Below are 22,453 nucleotides of genomic sequence, written 5' to 3'. Positions count from 1 at the left end.
AAGACAACTTGGTCACCATGGTACAAAATCCTGGCACTGTACTTGGGCACTTTTGAGGGTTGTGCTTGTCTAGGGTCTTGTCCCAAACTCCTAGGGTGACCTGAGTGAGTCCTACATCCTTTCTCCTAAAAGCTCACCACTTGTTGAAGTTCTCATGCTGTGACTGTGAATCTTCACTGCCAGCTGGATTTAGGCCGCTGTGGAAATGCACACCTGGGTATGACTATGAGGGTGCTTCCAGAAGGAAGACCTACCCAGCATCATCCCATGGGCTGGGGTCCCAGATGAATAAAGAGAAGAAAGCAAGCTAAGCACCAGCATTCACCTCTTCCTGCTTTGTGACTGCAGATGCAAAGTGACTGGCTGCCTCATGCTTCTGTTGCCCTGCCTACAGACAGACAGACAGACAGACAGACAGACAGACTGTACAACCTCGAACTGTGAGTCAAAATCAATTCCTCTTCCCTTGTCAGATATTTGATCAAAGCAACAATAACAGTAACTAATACACACACACACACACACACACACACACACACACACACACACACACACACACACACACAGCCTTTGGCTCTGCCCTTGTGGCATGTTAGGTGGCTCATGACTGGAGATACACCTTTGCTCTACCTGTCCTGTGTCGAGAGAGGAAGACCCTAAGGGACCAAATGGAGTGTGTCAGAATTTGCAAGAAGTGGGCAGGATACATACATGTTTCTCCCCTTCAATCTTCTTGTCGGCCACCTGCATTGCACCCAGATACTTAAAATGCAGCTCCATTAGCCTGTCAACCTGAAAGAGAGTCCCAGGCAGGAGTGAGGCGGGAAGAGCACACTCCCCACTTCACGGTCACACACTCCCCACTTCACAGTCGCTGCTTGCAAAGGGAGACCCACACTTCTGCCTCTGACATGGGGGACGAACAGCAGGGACACACCCCAAACAGAATGGGGTGCTGGTAAGAACAGCACCCACCAGCATCCATCCAGCATGCACCAGCTTGAACACATGCCCACTGCACAAAGGAAGAGTGCCAGCCCCTCTAGGACACCTGAGAATTCAAGTTGTTAACAACAAATAAATGAATAAATAAACATTCGAGTCCCTTCTTGCAAAGAGAAGGCACTTGAAGTTATATACTTGATATTCACTTAGAACTTAGATTTCTTTTTTCAACCGAAACCTTTCATGTTCAGATTCTGCCCCAGAGCTGATCTTAAAAAAAAAAAAAAAAAAAAAAAGCCAGAGTAAAATCTTTTTAGTTGCTTTTGAGTCAGAAGAGAGTACCCGAAAAAACTCCTTCAGCAACTTGAAAAAAAGACTGACTTCTGTTCAGAAATAACTTGAGTCAGTTTTCAGCTTAGCAAAGCCATCTTGGAACATGGCCTGGGGACACCAAATGGGTTTGAAAAGGTTCACTTTCCCCAAGACCTTCAAAGGACAGAGAGTGCCGCCTTGATGCTGGCCAGACTTCTGACCTACCCGCCAGGCTGGCACCACCACGGCTCTTGGCAAGAGGTACTTTTCTGCACTGGAGCCGATACTGTGTTGCTAACATAGCCGCAGACATTCCAGGCAGATGGCACCCAAGCCCCAACCCTTGGCAGCTAATGGTGACTTGGTGACTTTACGCACTTCCCTCCCCATGTTTCTATGTCCATGATTTCCTTAAACCATGAAAAGTCTATACTAAACAGTCCTACTACAAAGTTGTGGAAACGAGCACAGACCGTGACTGCTGGGATGCTCTGTGCTGTGGTACATTGCTGCTGGGCAGCACAGCCAGCTGAAGGTGGGCTCAAAGAGGCAGAGCAAGCCGCCTCTGAAGGCTGTGCCCAGCCCTACCTTGGGTACAAGCAGGAATGTAATGATCATGTGTTAAAAAGGGGACTCTGAGCCTTCCTTCTACTCCTATTATACAGTGTGGACAGATACACAGGCTTCTGTACCCAGCAGCCTGGGTTCAAGGCCCAGCTCTGGTAGCATTAGTGATCTTGGGCAATTCCCACGATGCCTGCAAACCCAACCTTCAGGTTCCTACTGAAAACTGGGTGGCTCGGACCCCAGGATATGACTTTCCGCACAGCAGCACAGTGAAGGCGGGCGGCTCCTGGTTCCCACTCCACAAACAGAAGCTACTGTTACTGTTCACTTCTTTTGGTTTCAGATGTGAGATGCCAACCTGAAACGCTGTCCAATCTCATGGAGTGATCACCCCCTGGGGCTGCTCAGCATTTCCTTATCAAGACCTTCTCTCCTCACCACCACCTAGAGAGCTCATCTAATCCCCCCACCCCCACCCTGCCTGAGTCTTCCAGAGGAGCACTAATGTCTCCAATTTAAAGCTGGGGGAAAGGGAGGCTCAGAGAGGCACACACCATTTCTTTCTTGCACACGTGTGTGCATGTGGAGTCTGAGGTTGAGGCAGGTGTCTTCCTGGCTTGCTCTCCACTCTGCTTACTTTGCTGAGCCAAAGCTCACAGACCCCGGCTAACCTAGTTATGACCTTGCCCTGGGGACCCCTTGCCTTTGCCCTTCTGAGTGCTGGGATCACAGGTGGCTGCCACACCTGTCCAGCTTTACATGGGCTCTGGGTATCTAAACTCTGGTCTCTGTGCTTACATGCCAAGTGCTTTCATCCCCTGAGCCATGTCTGCAGCCCACATATCTTAAAAGTAGCAAAAATAGCTTTAGCTATAGACCTCTGACTATAAAGCGTGTTCTCAATCACCTGGCTGTGCTGGGCCCCCCCACCACACCCTAATCGAAACTCTCTTATAATCTCCTCTCACCAGGTCTGAAAACCCCCAAGTGTCCACCGCTGCCACCCCAGGAGGTCCTGGCATTCCCAGGGAAAGTTCATCTCACACGAGAACGCTGCTGGAGGAGGTACTTTAATTCAGGGTGGAAGCACTAGCAGCAGCCCCCCTGAGCAGGGAGCTGTCGTCTCCCCATCACTCTGGTCCTGCCCTATCCTCACGGTCACAGTTACCCACCTTCTCGCTGTCGTTCTCGGTAAATTTATTCAGAAGCCGGGTTCGCTGCTGCCCTCTCAGGTTTCGTAGGAGGGAAGCCAGGATCGAACAGACATGCTCTGGGGTGGGAAGGAGAGAAGAGAACACGCTGAGATCACAGCAGTAATTATTACCTCTTCAGGCCAGTCTGGTCTGTCAGAGGAGGAGAAAGGAGGCGTCACTGACTGAGACTATTGATTAATAAGACAAGAACCTCACTGGTGTCATCAGAAAACTAAACTGATCTGGGCACGCCACACAAATATACAGTCAGAAGGGATGACATCCTCAAGGACAGAGTGAGCAAGGAGACCAAAGGGAGGTGAGAATTTCTATCTTGCCTGGAATTAATTGACTTGTATTGTCCACAACAGAACCTCAGACTAATCCCCCACTTACAGAAATGCCCCGTGAACAGAATACAAACACCAGCCAGGACATGAGTGAATGATGAATAAGAAATGTTCTGTCACTTCTCAAATTGCCTTGTAACTTTCCTTGGCAACTGCCCTGGAATGAAATACCAAGTGTGGTGGCCCCAAACTCTGCTGAGCTAAGCCCACTTGATGTTGAAGGGGCTGGAAGGTAGGCACGCACGCTGTGCCAGCCTCCTTAGCTCTCAGCCCAGTGGCTTCCCTAAGGCACCGCTGTCCCACCCATGTATGACACAGGCTTCAGTTCTGAAGACAGTCTTTCCTTTAACATTACAAAGATTTCCTGAGAGATGGCTCAGTGGGTCAAGGATGGCTGTGCAAGCCTAAGGACCTGAGTTCATGTCCCCAGAATCCACATAAAAGCCAGGCATGGCAGTGCATGTCTGTAACCCCGGAGCTTCTACAGTGACGTAGGAGGAAGGGACAAGAGAATCCTGAGACTTCCAGGAGGGCCGCCTGGCATATATACAGCAAATAAGAGACCCTGTCTCAAACAAAGTAGAATGTGAGGACTGACACCCAAGGCTGTCTTCCAGTTCTACACGTGAGCCATGGTGTTCACACACACACACACACACACACACACACACACACACACACACACACACACACACACACTTAAAAATCCTTCAATAATGACCTTGAATAGGAGGTCACAGATACCTACTCATAAGGAAATGACAGTTTATTTTGAAATAAATTGCTGCTGCTAGGGAGATGGCTCAGAGATTAAGAGTGCTCACTGCTCTTTCAGAAGACCAGGGTTCGGTTCCCAGCCAAATTGGGTGGCTAACAATCAATCACCTGTAACTCCAGCTCCATGGAATCCAGCACCTTCTTGTGGCCTCACCAGGCATCCACACAAACTTGGCATACACTCATGTAGACATGTACATATACACACTAAAACAAGGGGGAGGGGGTGCAGTTTGGAGGGATGGGTCAGTGGTTAAGGGCACTGGCTGCTCTTCCATGGGACCTGGGTTCGATGCTCAGCACCAACATGGTAGCTCACAAATGTCTGTAATTCCAGTTTAGGATATCTGACATCCTCTTCTGGCTTCTGCAGGCACCAGGTACATACATGGCACACAGATATACATGGAGGCAAAACACCCATACAAATAAGATAAAATAATTTAAAAAATTGAAAAAATGGCTCAGCATAGATGATAGATGTCTGACAACTGAAGAGTACCTTCACATGTAGGTGCTCCCCAGAGTTCTGAGTTCTGTGACTGTGAACTTCAAAGAGCCACAGGGAAGCATCCCACATCTGACTGTGACATCCTGTGTTTGGGTGTGTCCTTCTTTACTTACCCCTCCTCACGTCCCCACCAGACTCCTTTGTTCTCAGACAGCTGCAGGGCTGTGTTCATCCTGTCTTAGGTCTCGTGTCTTTACACGCTGAGCCTCACGACCCGTCCTTTGAATGTCCACGAGTCCCACCCACTGTCTACGCTTCTCCTATCTAACAGGTCTGTTCAGCTTAACAGCAAGAGCTTACCCTCCCTCTCCAGCCTGCTCCATTCACTCAAGGTGACCAGGTTCTCAAGCCCCCAGCAGACCCTTCATGAAGACACCATGCAAGTTCTCCCTTCTGATGTGACTCCAGCTCTTCACCATCATCACTGTCTCCCGACTCTAATCTGAAACACCCTCATCCTCGCCCACAACACGCCACAGCCTGAGGGTGAGCAGGCTCCCTGCTTCCATCCTTGCCCCTGGGCATAGTCTTCACAGAGCACAAGGACGTTCCTTCAGCAATGGCTCCTGACCTTCGCCTGACTGCTGACTCTGATGCCGGGTGCTCCTGCCTCAAGGCCTCTGCCAGAAATGCTCCCTACCAGTCACCCTGGTGCTTACTCTCTTTAGATTCGGGGCCCCAGCCTTCTCCAGTGGACTCCCTTGTCCACTCTTTGAAAATGCAAAGCTCCAACACAGGCAGTTCTCGAGTCTCATTAAGGCTTCCTTCTCTCTACATCGAGTGCTGCATGTTTACTGATTTTGGTCACCATCTCCCTTCAATTAGAATGTACGTTGCCTGAAGGCAAGGACTTCAATCTGCTTTGGTCACTGCTTACCCCTCATCCCCACCTCCATTCCAGTCTAGCATCTACAGCAGGTATTTTGGGAAACCCTGGTGGATGAACAGGAAGGAAGCAGGCTCTCTGTATGAACAGCCAGAGCTGGTGATGGGCCCCAAACAGACCATTACTGACTTCTGGATGCCTTTTTAATACCTTTATACCTCTGGGTAAAGCATCCAGCCCAGGTTCAGAGGCATGCTGCCTTGCATGCTGACCAGAAGAACCAGAAGGCTCTGCTCTGGAGAGGGCAGCAGCATAAGCAGGGACAGCTTTGAAGGTACAGTCAGGAAGGCCTCTGGGTGAGCCAAGAAGAAACGACCAGAAGGTGGAGAGTGGGACACCCAGGATTCTGCTATTCAAGGATGAAGGCGCAGCTAGGGCTCTGATGCCTTCAGCTGGTGGACAGGTGTGAGACAAGCCATAAGGAATGCAGCGAATCTCACACACTCAGCTCTGAAACTTTGAAATTCCTTAGCACAGCAGCTGGGAACAACCTCTGTGTATACATTTAAGGCATCTGACAACCACAGAAGGAGAAGAACATCAGCCAGTTCTCTCTCATACAGTATCTGAGACAACCCTCTCTGCATGGATGGAAAGACGCAGGCCCAGAGCAAAGAAGCTCACCCCCACATGGTGCAAGGGATATGTATGGTCCTAACTTCAGATGACAGACACACCATTCACCACTTAGCTCTGCAGTGCAAGAAGTGAGTGTTCAGGACTCCAAATAACATAGTACCCTAACCTGAAGGAGCTCCTTAAGGCTAGAGAGAACAAATCAACTACTATAGTGCCATGTGACAGGTTCAGTAACTTGGTAGGTATGGGACACTTGGGAGCAGAGGACATCTGCCTAATGCTTCTCACTGGAAGAAACACAATTGAAAATCCTAAATCCTGGTAACCATGTAGAGAAGAAGAAAGAACATTCTAAGCCAGGGAACCAAATGTATAAAGGCCACTGGATGAAGTGTCATGTGCATGTGGGGGAAGGACCAGCTGTGGGAAAAGCGATTGGCCACGGCCACTAGTGACTTTAGAGCTGGCTGCAGAGACAGGATCATACCGAGGTTTAATGATGTGATCTCAGCAGCTACATTCCTCCTACAGACCAACCCTAGGAACATGTCTCTTTCCTGATGAATTTGTTTTTTCCCCTTACCAGTGCTCCCTCTGTCTTGGCTATTAGGAAGCTGAAGGATGAATTCATGATACCCAAAGGAAGCAGCTTCCTTATTGCTTTATTGCTGGTCCCAACAGAAAGCAATGGATGCATGTGGTAAAAATGAAACTACACAAGGCATAAATGTACTTAATATTTATGAGTGTCTCTACTAATATTTTTATTTTCCCATTCTCTTCCCACTATCTTGCCCTCCCAAGGGGAAAAAAAACTACAAAGTACCTTGTGCGCATTCTCGAGAAAATTTATATTATACACATATATATCCCCAAACATAACTGCGCTTATCAGCACAGACTCCCTTTTTTAAATGGCTATCAAGAATGCCACTGAATAATGAGTGAGCCATTCCTGGGTATTTTTGGTAGCTCCCAGTTGGAGATCCCCGCCCCCATTACTATGGGTAATGATACTCACATGTTCTGGCATATTTTTCCATGTTTTTTCCTTATAGTATATTCTTAATAATAGGATATGCTACTCATGAAAATCACATATAAAATGCTAAACGTCATTTGGGCCTGAGAGATGGTAAAGACAACACTAGCCATGCAAGCCTGGAGAGTTGAGTTTAATCTCTGGAACCCACATAAAGGTGGGAAGACAGAACTGGTTCACAAAGTTGTCCTGACCTCCACATGTGTGCTGGCTGTGGCACATGTGCCCCCCCCCCAAATAAATAAAAATTTCTAAAAGAGATTGTCTTTCAAAAGGAACACACGAAGTATGCACTGCTTCACTGGACACACCAGTAGTTAAGTATCCGTCTCCCTACACCCTTCCTCACAGCGTACCACCCAAGAGAAATGGCAACGACGGGCAGGTAAAACCAGCCTCTCCTAGATTAGCATGTGCTTCTTCAACGTTCTTTTCCTGTGTATGAACTGGCTTCCCCAGACACAGGACACCCTACAATATGGAGATCTGTCGTGAGGGGTTGGCTTGGGTGCCTGTGGAGACGCACCTGCAAGCTGAAGACCTAGGAAAGCGAGGGGAGCAGTCCCACTGCGAGCCCAAAGGCCTGAGGCTCAGGCCAAACACACTATTTAGCCCTAGTCTTTGTTTGCAGAACTGAGAACCAGGTCTGAAGGCTGTCTGGCCCCTCCTCCTTCTTACTATATTTGGGGTTCTCAATAGATGGGGGTGCTGTCTACCCACACTGTGAGGATGATCTTTACTCAGCTATCTGATTCAAATGCTAATCTGTTCCAGAAATACCCTCCTAGACACACTGAGATAATGTTTCATCAGCTACCAGGGCTTCTTTTACCATAGTCATGGTAACACATGACTGACTCACCATGCTGTTTACTAATGCTTGTATTGCTTCTCCTGTGAACTTACAGTTTTCTTAATTTTGATTTCTAAGGGATCCTTCTAAGTTAAGGAAACTACCTTCTTTGTGTATGTTTCAAATATTTTCCTTAGTTTGCCATCTGCCTTGTGGAAGTTATTACTCAAAGTCAAATTTAGCACCAGCCTACTGTTTGGCTCTAAAGCTGCTTCAGATGCCTATTTGAAGGCTAGAGGCACAGCTCAGTTGGCAGAATGCTTATGAAACATGCATGAGGCCATGGGTTTGGCTCCTAGAACCCTTCTCTCCAGTCCTATTTGAAAGTAGGTACAGTACCTCGTCATCATTTATCATGCATGTACGACAGCACACTATTTTGTCTACATACCTTACAGCCAAGCTCACCATTTTATCTTAGCCTTATTCATCTGGAATAAGGCTCAGAGAGGTTAACTTGCGATCCCATGCTTGAAAAGGTAGAATCCATGTTATCTGACTCCAAACTGCAAGCTTTTCCTAGCTGCTATGTTTCCCATAAACAAAAACCAATCCTCTGGCTGTTAAAGAAGGAAGAGAGGGGACCAGAAAGGAAACCAGCCTGAGAACAGGCCCCACAGGGGCTCACTGCGCCCATAAGACAGGCACCATGTAAACGTGGACTTATAAAAACCCACAGTTTTAATGAGGCTAACATGAAGCAAAAGGCCATATGGAGGGAGATATGAATAACAGCCGCCTTCCCTGCTTTACTGAATTAGTCTTTCCAGAAGCAATTTCTTTCAGAGTCTAAATTAACAAGAGACTTTGGGTTTTACACTGTCCCACAAATACCGAACCAGAACTTCAATTCATGCTGCAGTCATTTTCCCTTTGAATCCTGAGGATTCTGGTGGAGGAGAAAGTTCCAAGGGAGTGTTCTTTATATGCCTTACCAAGAGGGCAGGGGTTCCTGGTGGCTGGGGAGGGCATCCGGAGCAGTACGTTTCAAGGAGGGAAATGTGGTCTCTGAGAGGATCATTTTTGGCACCAAACCCTCTTAGCATGCATGGCCACAGCTCGCTCAGTCTAGGCAGGAGAAACCTTGACCATCGGCACAGTATACTAAGCAAGCTGTCATCTGCCTGATTGATAGGGCTTTAAGCCAAGCAAACCCGAAGCTCCATGCTCCTTCTACCTCTGTAAGCTCTGCCTGTCATATGTCACAGGGAAATGCTCCAGCCACCCCAAGTTTTAGTACACAGGTTTCATTAGCTACTAATAAATGTAGCTTCCCTAAGAACAGATTTCAGCCCAAGGTGGTGTCAATTTTTCATACACCAAGGAGATGGGGAGAGCTGCTGGCACAGAGAGCAGAGGAGATAACAGGTTTATCTGCTGGCCAGCACCGCTCAGCTGCTCTGTCATTTCGACAGGATAAAATGGAGGTGAAGGATGGCTATGGAGCTGTCAATGTGGACGTGCAGATGTGGTAGCTCCGCTGCAGAGGAAAAACCACAGAGACATACCTGCCATATTCCCCTACCATGCACACACACTGTGCACATATACATACTACATACATGTGCCACACACCACACCATACCACACCACATCTATACATCCCACGTCCTACACCTGGAGTCCACAAAGGGGAAGGTCAGCTAAATCTACAGTTTTCAATTCACTAGCGAGAGAGGTGGGCATCTTGGCATCCTGGTGGAATGTCAACGCCAGCACTGACACTGTGCCTGTGTAACTCCCTGCCTGCTGGGCACCCTGCTCAACAGTTAGACAACTGGCTGCCTCCTAGACTAATTACTGAAACTGCCTGGAGGGGTGGCTCTGGTCCACCCTTCCCCCAGCTTTACTCTCCTCAGGGCCTCTCCAGGGTGATTAGCAATGAACTCAACAGTATCTATGCAGAGGGCAGTTAGAGTTGTAGGATTTTTCAGAGCTGGAGGGGCTAGAGATCTCTAGTCCACCTCCTTTGGGGTTCTGCATATAGAAACAATGGCCTAGGGAAGGGTATGACTTGCCTCAGGTAAAAAAGCACATTTGGAAAGGGGCACAGGAATCTAAAATCTACAGCCCTCCCTCCCCCCAAATCAGTACACTGGAGAATCCGAGGAATACTTCTGCATGGACATCCTGAGTATTCCCATCTCTTAGCGACGTCCCCTTAGTTAAGAATCATTGCTTCTTACCCAACCAGGTCTTTCTAGAACAGCATAGGCGGCAGGAGTCACTTCAGGTAGGTTTCTAGTGTACATTGCTTTGCAAAGAATTGAACGGGGGATCAGTGTCTCTTAATAAGTGAGGTCCAAACCCCAGCATGCCTTTGGTTAGCAGCACTCACTCTGTGAGAGGAGCCATTTTACCTCTAGGTAGGCCTGCTTATAAGGATGTTAGAATAGCTTCTCAGCCTTTCGGCTAAGATCAAGTGTAGGAAGGATGTTAGATCCGCTGCAGAAAAAGACACAGCACTGAGAACTCACTCCTGGGGTAAGCTCCAGATGAGGACAAGTGAATTCATCAGTTTTATGTGCTGTTTGAGGATCGTTGAGACTTGGGTTCAAATCCTGTCCTCGGCATTCCCTAGCTATTACAGCTCAGAACGGTGCTTTATCTGCCTTGGTTTTCTTGTTTGGAAAATGGGGCTGATGCACCCATATATTAAAGCTGCTGTCTCAAGGGAAGTGTGTCCACAGTACTCACTCCAGATGGCAATCTGAGATGTGCCACACCACAAACAGCATTGTGGATTCTCTCTCCTGTGCACCCTACGAGAGCTCGGCTCTCTCCCTGAACACTGTTCTGGTCCCATGATCCCTGCAGAGCGTTTGCCTGCCTGGGTCCTGGTGAGAAAATATCTTTCTAACACTAAAATGGAGCAAGGCCAACTTCACTCTTGTCCTTTAATCGTACAACAAATTAAAATCAAGTGCTGGGTGTGAGTGTCTATAAAGCCAAATAATACACAAATCTGGAGACCCGCAGACACCCTGAGGCAGGCAGTAGCTGTTTCCAGGAGCTGAAGGACACAGCACATCTAAGCAGAGACAGGCTAACCTTTCAATAAAAATGAGCATATTTAGCCATAACAACCATTTATTGAAAAGAGAATACCTAATTTGAAGAACTATAAAAAAATTGCTTCTTGTTCTTGAGTTGTACAACTTCAGGTCAATGACAGGGCATAAAACATTCCGACACCCTCTGTGTGCCAGGCTCCACGGAGATGAAGGAGTTGGCTCTGGGGCAGCTTGCTGTGCTATGAACAAGGCTGGGAATAACAGCAGAGACTGTCACTAAGTGGCATGCAGGGGACACAGGGGACATGAGGAGGAGCCCTTGGTGCTGTGGGATGTTCTGTATGTCCTGTGGGAGCCCTTCTTGGGTTCTTTGTGGCGTTACCCAGCAGGTCTGAATAGAGGATGATCAGGACCACGGGCCTGAGTGCAGGTGTCTGAGATGGTCTGCACTTGGCTGTGCTGGGGGATGGTCTGTATGTCAAGTTGTTCTGATTGATCAATAAATAAAACCTGATCGGCTGTGGCTAGGCAGGAAGGATAGGCGGGACTAACAGAGAGGAGAAATAAAAGGACAGGAAGGCAGAAGGACTGGCTGCAGCCGCCGCCATGACCAGCAGCATGTGAAGATGCCGGTAAGCCACCAGCCACGTGGCAAGGTATAGATTTATGGAAATGGACTAATTTAAGCTATAAGCACAGTTAGCAAGAAGCCTGCCACGGCCATACAGTTTGTAAGCAATATAAGTCTCTGTGTTTACTTGGTTGGGTCTGAGCGGCTGTGGGACTGGCGGGTGACAAAGATTTGTCCTGACTGTGGGCAAAGCAGGAAAACTCTAGCAACACCTTGGTTCAGCTGGGGCAGGAGTGAGAGGGTAAGAAGAGGAGAAGGTTAGAATTAGGACTGGAGGAGAAGATCTCTTCTGATGCCCGGGAGAGAGCAGGGTCGGATGTGTTCTACTGCAAACGGACAGCTTGAGCCCACTGTCATTTGAGGTAACGTTGGTAGGTTGACAGAAGCCAGGAGTCTGAGTTTTACGGGCACATCTAGTTTCTAAAGCACAGACCTGGGCACACTCCTGAAGTCAGTGATGAGTAGGATATTCTTCATAGTAACAAGTCTCCCACAATGAGAGGAGGGAGATGAGGAAGTGGGGGTGTGGTGCGAATGAGGTACACAGTGGTTCCTAAATTCAATATCCTCATACTCCTGTGCCTCCAGACCCCAGGACAGTGCTGCTAGAATCTCTGGTAAGTGTCAGTGTGAGTGGCAGGGCAGGCCTACACTCACCAGATAGGAAGAGGAGGCTCTGGCAACAGAGCTGGCCACAAGAGGAGGACCTTGGGTTAATCAGGCACAAGGATTCCACCACGCACAAGGCAGTGTCTGGGGACAGAGGTGATATACACTGACCCTGCCCTCCAGATGCCTCTGAATGACATGCCACACTACAGAAATGATGGCAACCAACGGGCACTGGGCATATTGGTAACAATGTGACACCCATACCCAGAATCTCTAGATACCAAAACACCAAGCTGTACTCCACTCCAAGGTACAATATGTCCTTGATAAAGCTATTGAAAAACAAAACGGGGGGCTGGAGAGATTGCTCAGCGGTTAAATAGCACTGGCTGCTCTTACAGAGGACCTGAGTTCAATTCCCAGCACCCACATGGCAGCTCACAACTGTCTCTAACTCTAAGATCTGACATCCTTACACAGACATACATGCAAGCAAAACACCAATGCATATAACATAAAAGTAAATTAATTGAAAAGAAAAAGAAAAACAAAACGAGGTACAATCACATTCAAAGTGAGAGTAGGCAGAAAACAGGCAGAAAGCAATGGAGCAAATCCTGCCAAGGGCTGCAGCGAAGCCGAGCCTGGAAGGACAGGTGCAGGCGGGAGGATGACAGGAGTGAAGGTGTCCAAGAAGCCAGCCGAAGCTGAGGACCTAAACAGGAAGGGAGGGATCCGTGTGGTGAGGGAGCGGGGGCTAGAGGGAAGAAGGGAGCCTGAGAAGGCAGGTGCAGGGCAGTCATCAACCTGGATGCGGGAGGAGGACTACGCATAGAAAACTGCCTGTGTCCTGAAGGCTCGTGCGTGCGGGCATGCGTAGGAGGAGTTGGCTCTCTCCTTCCACCATGTGCGTCCCGGGGATCAAAGTCAGGTTGGCAGCAAGTGCCTTTACCTGCTGAGCCATCATCCATGCAGGCAGGCTTGGCTGGCCGCTGCAGCCTCAGAACCCCCGCCTGCCTTCCAACAGCCCAAAGAGCTGGCTAAAGACAGACACACACAGGGTCAGCCAGGGTTCTAACAGGCTGGAAGCCATTCCCTACTCCACACACCAGGCCCATACTCTGGTCAGATGGCGAGGGGCTACTTTCAAATTCAAGGCCATGCTGCAGCACTGCCTTTGTTTCCACTCAACACCCAAGGCCGCCGGCAGCGCCTTTGTTTTTAGGAAACCACACACAGTGCTGTGTTCATACTCTAAAATTACAGCCATCCAGTTTTAGTACCGGACCCACTGCCCACCTCCCTTCAGCTATCCAGATGGACACACATCCTGGTTTCTGGTAGATTCTAGATGCAAACAGGATGTTCAAAATACCCTAATTAGATCGATCCCAGCCTCAGCAGCGTGTGCTGGAATACAGATGAAGCCGCCGCACGGCCAGCACCGGCAGCTGAAGTAGCAGGAGGCCCCGCCGAATCAAGCCTCAGCCTTACACTCTTCCGCCTTTAGTAGTACTTTTGTTCTCTCCGTACACTGCAGGATAATGGACATCTGCCTAGTCAGGGATGTGGCAAGCCACACAGACTCACACGTGTGTGCTCAAGCCCCTTCAGCTGAATACTGATGCCAGGCAGATCACTCTTCCAGAGACAGATGGATCTGTGCGAGCATCTATATATAGCCTCTTTAACACACACATAAAATACGTCTATTCCTATTCTTCCCAAACGTTTCCTGAATATTCAATACCTGGCAGGCATATGTGGGTCCTTAAAATGGTAACACACATGTAAACCTACCCTGCACCTGTGTGCACACTGCATGTCTCATGTCATTTCACTCTCACAACATTCTACATTCACTTTGACCAATCTCCCCATTTCCAGACAAGGAATTAGAGGTTCAGTCAGGAAAAGGAATTTGCATCACAGCTAGGAAGTGAACTAGTCAGTTCTACAGCCAAACTCGACGCCCTTAAACATTACAAGAGCACCCAACCCCACTAGTGAGGCAAATAAGAACCATGGGCTACTTCCACTTGAGGAAGCTTTCGAAGTGGAGTGTCAGGGAGGCTGTGTGGGAGTGCTCTCATACCCTGCTGTCCATCAGAGCCCTTGTCGGGCTAATCTGCAGGTCCTCCGGGACAGAGAGTAAGCTCCTGAAAGGCCGGGTGAGTTTCAGTCCTGTCTGTCCCGAGTTCTGCATCAATTAACTTAGGCTGAATCAATGTCATAACAAGACTCATGGTAAGAGCCTGCTACACACACACACACACACACACACACACACACACACACACACACACACACACACACGGAATAACTGACTCTCCGGGAGGGTCAGGACAAACAAAATCCTGCAACTTCACAGCAATGTATCAGTGGCACAGGGGTAAGAACATGCACAAGAGGCTGGGCACAGAGATGTGAAGGGCAGGTCACTCACGGGGGTGGGCAAGGGATTGACGTGGAGCAAACAGTGAAATATAGGAGATGCAAGAACCCTGCACCTTTGAGTAGAATCTGGACTGTGACCCATGGGACATAGGGCAGACAGCAGGAAAAGGCAGCTCTGTGTTCCAGAAAGGTCATCCTGGGAAAGGGGCAAGCAGGGATGCATACGAGGAGAAGCCAGGTCAGATGGGCAACTTATAGAAACACAGGCAACAAACACAATTCACTGCATTCTGATGATCCTAAGCAAAACCTGAAATAGTCAATGGCCTTCCAGAAAGAGTCTCAGGCCCTGCCTTCTTTCTTAGGGAGGGAGAGGGATGGAGCTTAGAAGAGCAGACTTCTAGTCCACACCTGAAGGAGAACTCTCTCCAGGTCTTTTTTCCATCCTATTGCTTGAGAACCTTATCCTTGACCATGGGATGGAAATGACGTAGATAGCTTGAGATTGTAGTTATCAAAAAGATGCAAACTAATAACTGACCCAGCAAGAGGCCATGAAACATATGACCGCAGAGACTTGGGCACAAATGTTCTGACAGCTCTATTCCCCATGGTCCAGTTCTGAAACAGCCTATTAACAGGAAGAATAGAAAAGTTCATCCATATAACAGAATTCCACTTGGCAACAAAAGAGAGGCCCCTGACGCTCACCTTAACTATGAACAAATCTCACAAAGGGCACGCAGAGTGAACGCCTTACCTAGACAAGAAGGCGCTGTCTGTGTGAGCCCCAACTGAGGAGCTAGGTAACACTGTGGGTACCTCTGTGGGGGTGAGGACAAAGGGTCTGCTAGGGAAAGTGAATTTTCTGGGATACCAGAATGTTCGATATCTTGACGGTGCACATGCCCAAATTCATCACACGAGCCTCTCAGGATCTGTGCATCCCAATTGTAACTAAGCAATAACAACGTGAGGTTAATGATAAACACGCTGGAGTGTAACGCATGCTGCTGTCTGCAACTTACTTTCCGTATCAAAAATAAATCAGACGGATGTGAGAAGGGAAACGGTAGAGCAGAGCGGCAAGGAAACAGAGCAGAGCGCTAACTGCATCCCCGGTGGCAGGTACTGCAGGAGCCGCCGCACCTTCCCTTCACCTTTTCTGTTTGAAATTTTTCTAAAGAAAATGCTGAGAAGGAGGCAAGAAAACTGAGAGCGGTGTGAACCTGGGATACAAATGAAGAGACTTCCAAAGGTGATTTTCCGAAAAGGAGTTTTCATATGTGTTATTTGCAGCTGTGACTCTCTTCCCACTGAAGCCCATTCTACCTGAAACATAACTAAAATTAGCTGAATAGTCTCACTTCTGGGTTGTGATGAGACTCCACAAACATGGAGCACCCATGGGTGCAGAGCAGGTGCAGGCACTGCTGGGCTGACTCTGTCACTGCTGCTCCCCTGGGATTCCCTTCACTAGCCCAGCAGCACGTGAATTAAGGAAGTATTCAAGCGCTATCTTGATAGAACTGTAACCTGGAATGTAGGGAAACGCTTCTGTGTGCTGCACTGCCTGGCTCCCAGAGTCCAGGGAGAAAGTGATGAATGCACGGCTTCTCATAGGCCCGAGGCTCCCTCGGAGAAATGTTCCTGGAGCAGGACGGTCCAGACTTAAGGAGGGATGGAAGAGCTGCACGCAAGGCCTACCATGTGTACACCATGACGTGCTGGAAAGCGGGGACTCCTCACCTGCAGATTTCTCTGGCTCCCGCAACGTGATCTGTCTGGGATGCAAACCCCACTGTCTCAGCAGCAGCAATGCGACCTCACGACAATGGCTCTAGGAAGCACCATTTGACTTCTGAAACCCAGCGCAGGCTTGGCCAAACTGCCACAAGAAGCCAGGACAGCAAGCAGAAGGGCTGAAACTGTCAGTGCCTACACACTGGTCCACCTCAGATCTCTTAGTACTAGAGCCCATTTCAATCAGAGAGATATTTTGACCAACATAAAAACAAAACAAATAAAACCCTACAGGACCACATGACTAACTTTACAACAGTGATTTGGGCTTGACCAGCACCTGGGACCTTTAAGAAGGAAGGTGTCCCCTTCTGCCCTTCCCCCTCTTTCTTTCCTGCTCTTTGGAATATAGAAGTTGTAACCAGAGCACTCACTAGTAGCCATCTGGGACTATAAAGCAAGCTCGAAAAGAGTAGCCAGGCGCCTTTATAGGTGCTTGGGGCACACTGAGAGACAACAAACACTGCTGGCCTCAAGACAAGACTGGCAGGACACCAGGAAGCTGTCAGAGTGGTCCAGCTGGCCTCTGGGCTTGTCTTACCTGGAGAAACATACATATCTCTACATTCTTTTTGTTAGTGTTTGTGATTCTAGTTCCCAGCAGTAGTCCTGAATCTTCTAACCGACATCCTTATCCCTAAGTTCTTTCCTAGGACTCCCAAAGCAAAAAGAGAGGTCATGAGCATCCTGCGGTCACACGGTCACACACACACACACACACACACACACACACACACACACACACACACACACACAGCCACACCTATTCTCAGAAGTAGCCCCATATGCCAACAGGGGAAGCCTCAGGAGCAGGTCATCTGCTGACGCAAAGGCAGGCCCTTTCTCCTCAGGACCCTTCCCATGACTATATACAGGCTATAGACCCTGGTAGGAAGGACCAAGAAGCTTTTGCCTAGAGTTCAATACCCTCATTTTATAGCAGATGCCCATAAGTGTCAGTACTGTGGTATAGACAGGCAGACAGATAGATAAGAGTTCCTCTGGCCACATGGAGGCTTGGGTGAGGCCCCTGATGAGGACAGTCCTGCATCAGCCAGAGGTCAGCTCAGTTCCCTGCCTTTCACTTTCAGAGTACTTGATCTAAATGAAAGCACGCTGCGGCCTCTGAGCTCTTTCAGGGTTTGGGAAGTGAATTATCCAGTTACTGTTGCTCCTTTGCAACGAAGCACATAAAAACATCTTTAGATCCTAAAATGAGACAAACGGCTAGGATATTTGTACTGTGACATTTTTCTTTTGTAAAGTGCCCTCGATGGCCAGCTCAATGCATTGCCAAACAGCTCTGTAGGGGTGGTGAAGCAGAGTATACCTGCTTGGCATACCCTGCCTGACCTCGACTCATCGCCAGAGGCCAGTCACGGATGTCGGCCTACTCCCACACTCTGTCAACAGATCTGCTCTTTCCTACCTATACATTCCGAGTAAGGCAGGGGGAGGGTGCCTGATGCTGACCATCACAGTCTCAAGACACGGGAGCTGTTCCCATACTCCTGAACCACCCCCTCACACCTGCTTTGGAAAGAAGTGCGTTTGTACATATGTGTGTGTGGGGGGGGAGGTGGGGCGGGGGCAGGGGAATACAAGAGCGGAGGTCAAGGCCTTTGGGAATGAATTCAAGTCACCCCTACCGCTCTCACTTATTTGGAGGCTCTGCCTCAGCCCTCAACAGCCTGGTCTGTTCCTCTAACACTAAACATCATAGTCATCTTCAGACGCCTGAGGCCTTGGCAGCTGTTAAGCTTCAGGGATCTGCCGATTGCCACAGAAACCAGAAAACTGTTCAGACACCAGGCAGCTCACGTTCGTTTGCTTGAAGCTTGATGTGGTATGGCGGGAGGCCGGAGGAGTTCCATAGCGAGAGGACAGAAGCATTTCAGTGCTGCTGGAATACAGTTCTTTTTAAAAAAACTTGTCAAGACAGCAGGATTTCTCTGTGTAACAGTCCTAGCTCTCCTGGAACTCGCTCTGTAGACTAGGCTGAGCTCAAACTCACAGAGATCCTCCTGCCTCTGCCTTCCCAGTGCTGGATTAAACGTGTGTGCCACCACCGCCCGGCGGAACACAACTCTTTAATTCTTGTCTGAAACGAACAAACTAAACCATTCTTTGATCATCACATAGGAAACTGTCTGGGGAAACATGCGATCAACTCTGCTGTGAAAACGCTTTGGGGTCACTCTAACTGGTGCTGGGTCCCTCCTCAGGAAGAAAGGACTCATATTAACCATACTGTGTGTGAGGATGGTTCCATGCTGTTACCAGCACACATGCTTAACGTCAAAGCTTTCTTCCATGTACCAGACCAACCATCTCACAAGTGTATAATAAAGTACTAGAGGGAAGCTGGGCATATGAGTCCGAGGTCAGCCTGGTCGGTCTGCATAGAGAGTCCCAGGCTAGGTAGGGGCTACACAGTGAGATACTGCCCCCCCCCCCAAAAAAAACCGAAAAAAAAAATAAAGAATGACCTGGGGGTGGAGTGGGGGTGGGGATTCCTGCCATCTCCAGTGGGTCTTTCTAAAGAGGGAAGCCATCTGGTGACAGAGCATGTGAGTCAGTTCTCACCTCTCTCTCTCTCTCTCTCTCTCTCTCTCTCTCTCTCTCTCTCTCTCTCTCTCTCTCTCTCTCTCTCTCTCTCTCCTTGGGGTGGAATCCAGGCCTTACACAGACCAAGAAAGTATTCTATGCTCCCTCCACTTCTTAGTATTTGTAGGCACTTTCGTGTGAATTATTCTTCCTATACAATGAGGCTCAGAAAGGCTCTATGTCTTACCAAGATGGCAGAGCCAGGACAAGCTGAACATCGGTGGATCTGACTTTAAAGGCCAGCTTTTCCCCACGTCTTCAAATCTACCATTCCAGGGAATTAAGTTTCCTAGTATTCAACTTTCTAGGTACTAGTTAGTGAGCTGAATTGTAGGAATTAAACAGCCCATTTTGAAGAAAACCATACAACAAATTATTAGTGTCCCTTTGTTTCATAAAAAACAGATGGCTTCTGGCAAAAATGGACTTCAAAGTAATTTCTGTGAAACAAATGCTCCTTGGACTGCCCTGGAATCCAAGATGCATTCCCTGGAGAGACTTCCCCAGCCAGCACCAGTGTAAGTACCTGGTAAAGGGCATGCTGACCAGCTTGGCAGATGAGCGCATGGGAGCAGATCTGGACAACAAACTCCACTGCTGGTGCTCTTCTAGAGTTCCCCTAAGCTGGCCAAGGGGTTGTCCTCTTCAGTGAGTCACACCCACAGGGAGCACAAGACTTCTGTCCACTTCTAGGAAGCCTGTATGTTCACCCTAGTAGCTCTGAGTGGGCATGGTGGGATATGGCACAGGGAACAGAAGACAGACTTTATTCTCCAGTATACCAACAGGCACAATCATAATCAGAAGAGTATGTTTCCTTTAGGACTCAGTTTCCCAGATTACAGAACAATCCACCCATTCCTTTCATTCCCTTTCTCTATGTGGGTAGTTCTTAAAGTGGGGGGTGAGGGGGAGGAGCCCACAGTGGGGGATACTTTGCAATTTTGCTGTTTGTCTGTGATGACTACGGTAGGTATAGACATGTTGCTAAATGCCTTACGCACCCAGGACAGCCCCTTACACCAAAGTCTGCCCTGCTTTAAAGTGCAACAGCGGCATGGCTGAGACACACTGAGCTAAGCTATTTCTGACATCTAACTGCTGAACTATTAGTGGATCTCAATGTTAACAAACACATTCCAGCTAGAAAAATGGCTAAATTCAGGGTTCTCATTTATACTTGTTCCTGATTTTATAAACATTTCATATGAGATAAAACTCCATCGTGTCTCAGAATGCCTTGAAACATTACAAGAAAAAGGAGTAGGGAGCAGGGGGACGAAAGCAGACTGGCAAACGCTACTCATCAGAGCTGGGTGATGGGTGAGCTCAGAGCTCAGTAGACATGCTTTTTATACCTCTGTATGTCTTCAAAATTCCCACCATAAAAGATGACTTTTTTTTCTTCTTGTTGCGTCTACATAAAGAGATATAACAAATGAAAGGGTTTCTACTTACCCCGCCCCTATCCTGGCCCTTGCCTGACAGAGCTCACAGTTGACTGGAAACCAGCCAGCCAACCCCTGGGGTGCTGCTGGGTGTAAGTGGGGGTACGGTGGGCTGAGGGGAGACTGTCTAGGAAGAGAAGTCAGTGGAAAAGCAGGGCAGGTTTCAGGGGGCAACAGAACAGGGAAGTCCCAACGCACAAGTAATCTGTGGAAAGGCATGTGGAAGCACAGAGGGTAGAAAAGGGCATGCTGGGAGCAACTGTGCAGCTCAGACCACCGGAAACAGGATTCTAGGGAGGGCAAGATGCTGCTGGAGAAGGCAACAGGGGCTGGTCTCTCATACTACGCCAGTCTAGTTTTATTCTAGATCTATAGTGAGAAGGCTTTAAAGGATTAACCCAAGTGTGACCAGATTCCTGTTTTAGAGGTACTGGAGGCAATACCTCTTCACTTGTCTTCTCTGGAACCCTGGAAGGAACAAAGGATAGTCTGGAAAAAGCAGGGATTCCCAGAGCGAGCCAGTAACAGAGAGAGTTGCCATCATTCAGGAAAGAAACTGAGGGGCACAGGGACAGTGTGCAGTAAGAGCCAAGACTGCACTCAAGAGGTACCTGTACTATGTCACTCAAAACTGACATCACAAGTGGATTCCAGAACGGAAGGAAAACCAAGGGTCTGGCTTAAGGAGACCAACACAGCAAATCTACAAGAGATCTTGAAAAAGAAAATGAATTCAGTAGCACTGCAGGTGACAACTGGGGTAATAATTTGTGGTGCCTTCCTTTCCCAAAGAGTCACATACTGACCAGACATGTCTGGCCCCTGCCTTCCTGGTCACCAGTCTGATCTTGTGGAAGGCAGGATGGTTCATTGTACTGGCAGTCACTCCTAGCCTTTCCAGCATCCCATGGTGACCTCTGTGCCTTTGTCCATGCCAATCCTCCTGCTCAAAAGCTCTTCCAGCTCTTGTCCATGAGAAGTTCCTACTTCCTTTCAATCTTGTAAGTTTTCTTGGGAATGATTTATGGTTCTCTTCCCAGGTAGACCAGATAGCCAGTTCTTCCTTCAGTGCTTACAGCTGGCACAAGCTGGGACTTCTTCACCTTGGGTCTTCAGGTTCTAATGAAAGGCTATGCTTTTCTTACTAGACTGCTGCTGAGACTCCCACCAAGTGTAGAACTTAGGTTCTACTTAACTTTATGTGAAATATACAGAAAAAAGCTTATCAGAACACAGCTCACTATTCTAAAAATTAAAATGCAGTTATAAAGATTTTTACATCCCACATTGTCCAACACCACAAAACTTAGTAATATTTTCCTGCCCTGCCATGCCAATATCATTTAGTTTCCCTCTGCCATTTCCAGAAATAGCTAGTTACTGCACTGTTGCCTTGGTGATTAAAAGTCATTTAACTTTCTGGTCTTGGGATATCTCCTTGAGAGGTTGGAACACAGTGTTAAGAACTGTGCCTTTAGGTTCTTGCTTTTAATTTAAACTGTGTGCACAAATGAGGAAGTGCTTAACTTTTTGGAGGCTCTTTTCTCAAGAATAAAGCAAACTAAGGGCACCCCATGCAAAGCTGGTGGTAGGTGTAGCATCTCACATATATCAGAACACGGCAAACTCAATAAACCTAAGTCACCATCCACTGTCAGCAGTGGCTGACACCTCAGTCCAGTCAGCCTGCTAACCAGCTAGAACACTGTCATTCCCAAAGTTAGCCAGCCAGCAGGCATACTTACTGCAACATTATTTATTACTAATCAATACATTTAAAGTTGTAAGCATACTTTTGGTGATTATCAAAATCATACGCTTAATTTATTTTATTGTACCTTGCAGCAAATAAGGAACAAATTAACAATCATTTTCTTTTTACTTTGGAATCAGGGACAAAGAAAAAGTATAAAGATGTGTAAGGAA

General features: G+C 48.1%; 1 protein-coding gene and 1 long non-coding RNA gene across 4 annotated transcripts in view; both read right to left on the bottom strand.

Annotated features, from left to right (window-relative positions):
• Positions 1-22,453, bottom strand: part of Ctnnbl1 (catenin beta like 1) — a 171,611-nt gene that overhangs the window by 18,851 nt on the left and 130,307 nt on the right. For all 3 annotated transcript variants that reach the window (XM_042276680.2, XM_042276681.2, XM_042276679.2), the window contains exons 12-13: positions 2,997-3,094; positions 712-792 (exon numbers count right to left, since the gene is read on the bottom strand). In XM_042276680.2, coding sequence (XP_042132614.1) covers positions 712-792; positions 2,997-3,094 — 179 coding nt within the window. The remainder of the gene's footprint in view (positions 1-711; positions 793-2,996; positions 3,095-22,453) is intronic.
• The window catches only part of LOC143273057 (uncharacterized), a 4,524-nt gene continuing 2,373 nt past the window's right edge, over positions 20,303-22,453 (bottom strand). The window contains exons 1-2 of the long non-coding RNA XR_013050921.1: positions 20,971-22,453; positions 20,303-20,496 (exon numbers count right to left, since the gene is read on the bottom strand). The exon at positions 20,971-22,453 is cut by the window's right edge and continues 2,373 nt beyond it. This is a non-coding gene — a long non-coding RNA (uncharacterized LOC143273057). The remainder of the gene's footprint in view (positions 20,497-20,970) is intronic.

Source organism: Peromyscus maniculatus, chromosome 4 (genome assembly GCF_049852395.1).
Source record: "Peromyscus maniculatus bairdii isolate BWxNUB_F1_BW_parent chromosome 4, HU_Pman_BW_mat_3.1, whole genome shotgun sequence".
Taxonomy (NCBI): Eukaryota; Metazoa; Chordata; class Mammalia; order Rodentia; family Cricetidae; genus Peromyscus; species Peromyscus maniculatus.
This window is presented reverse-complemented; position numbering and strand designations above follow the sequence as displayed.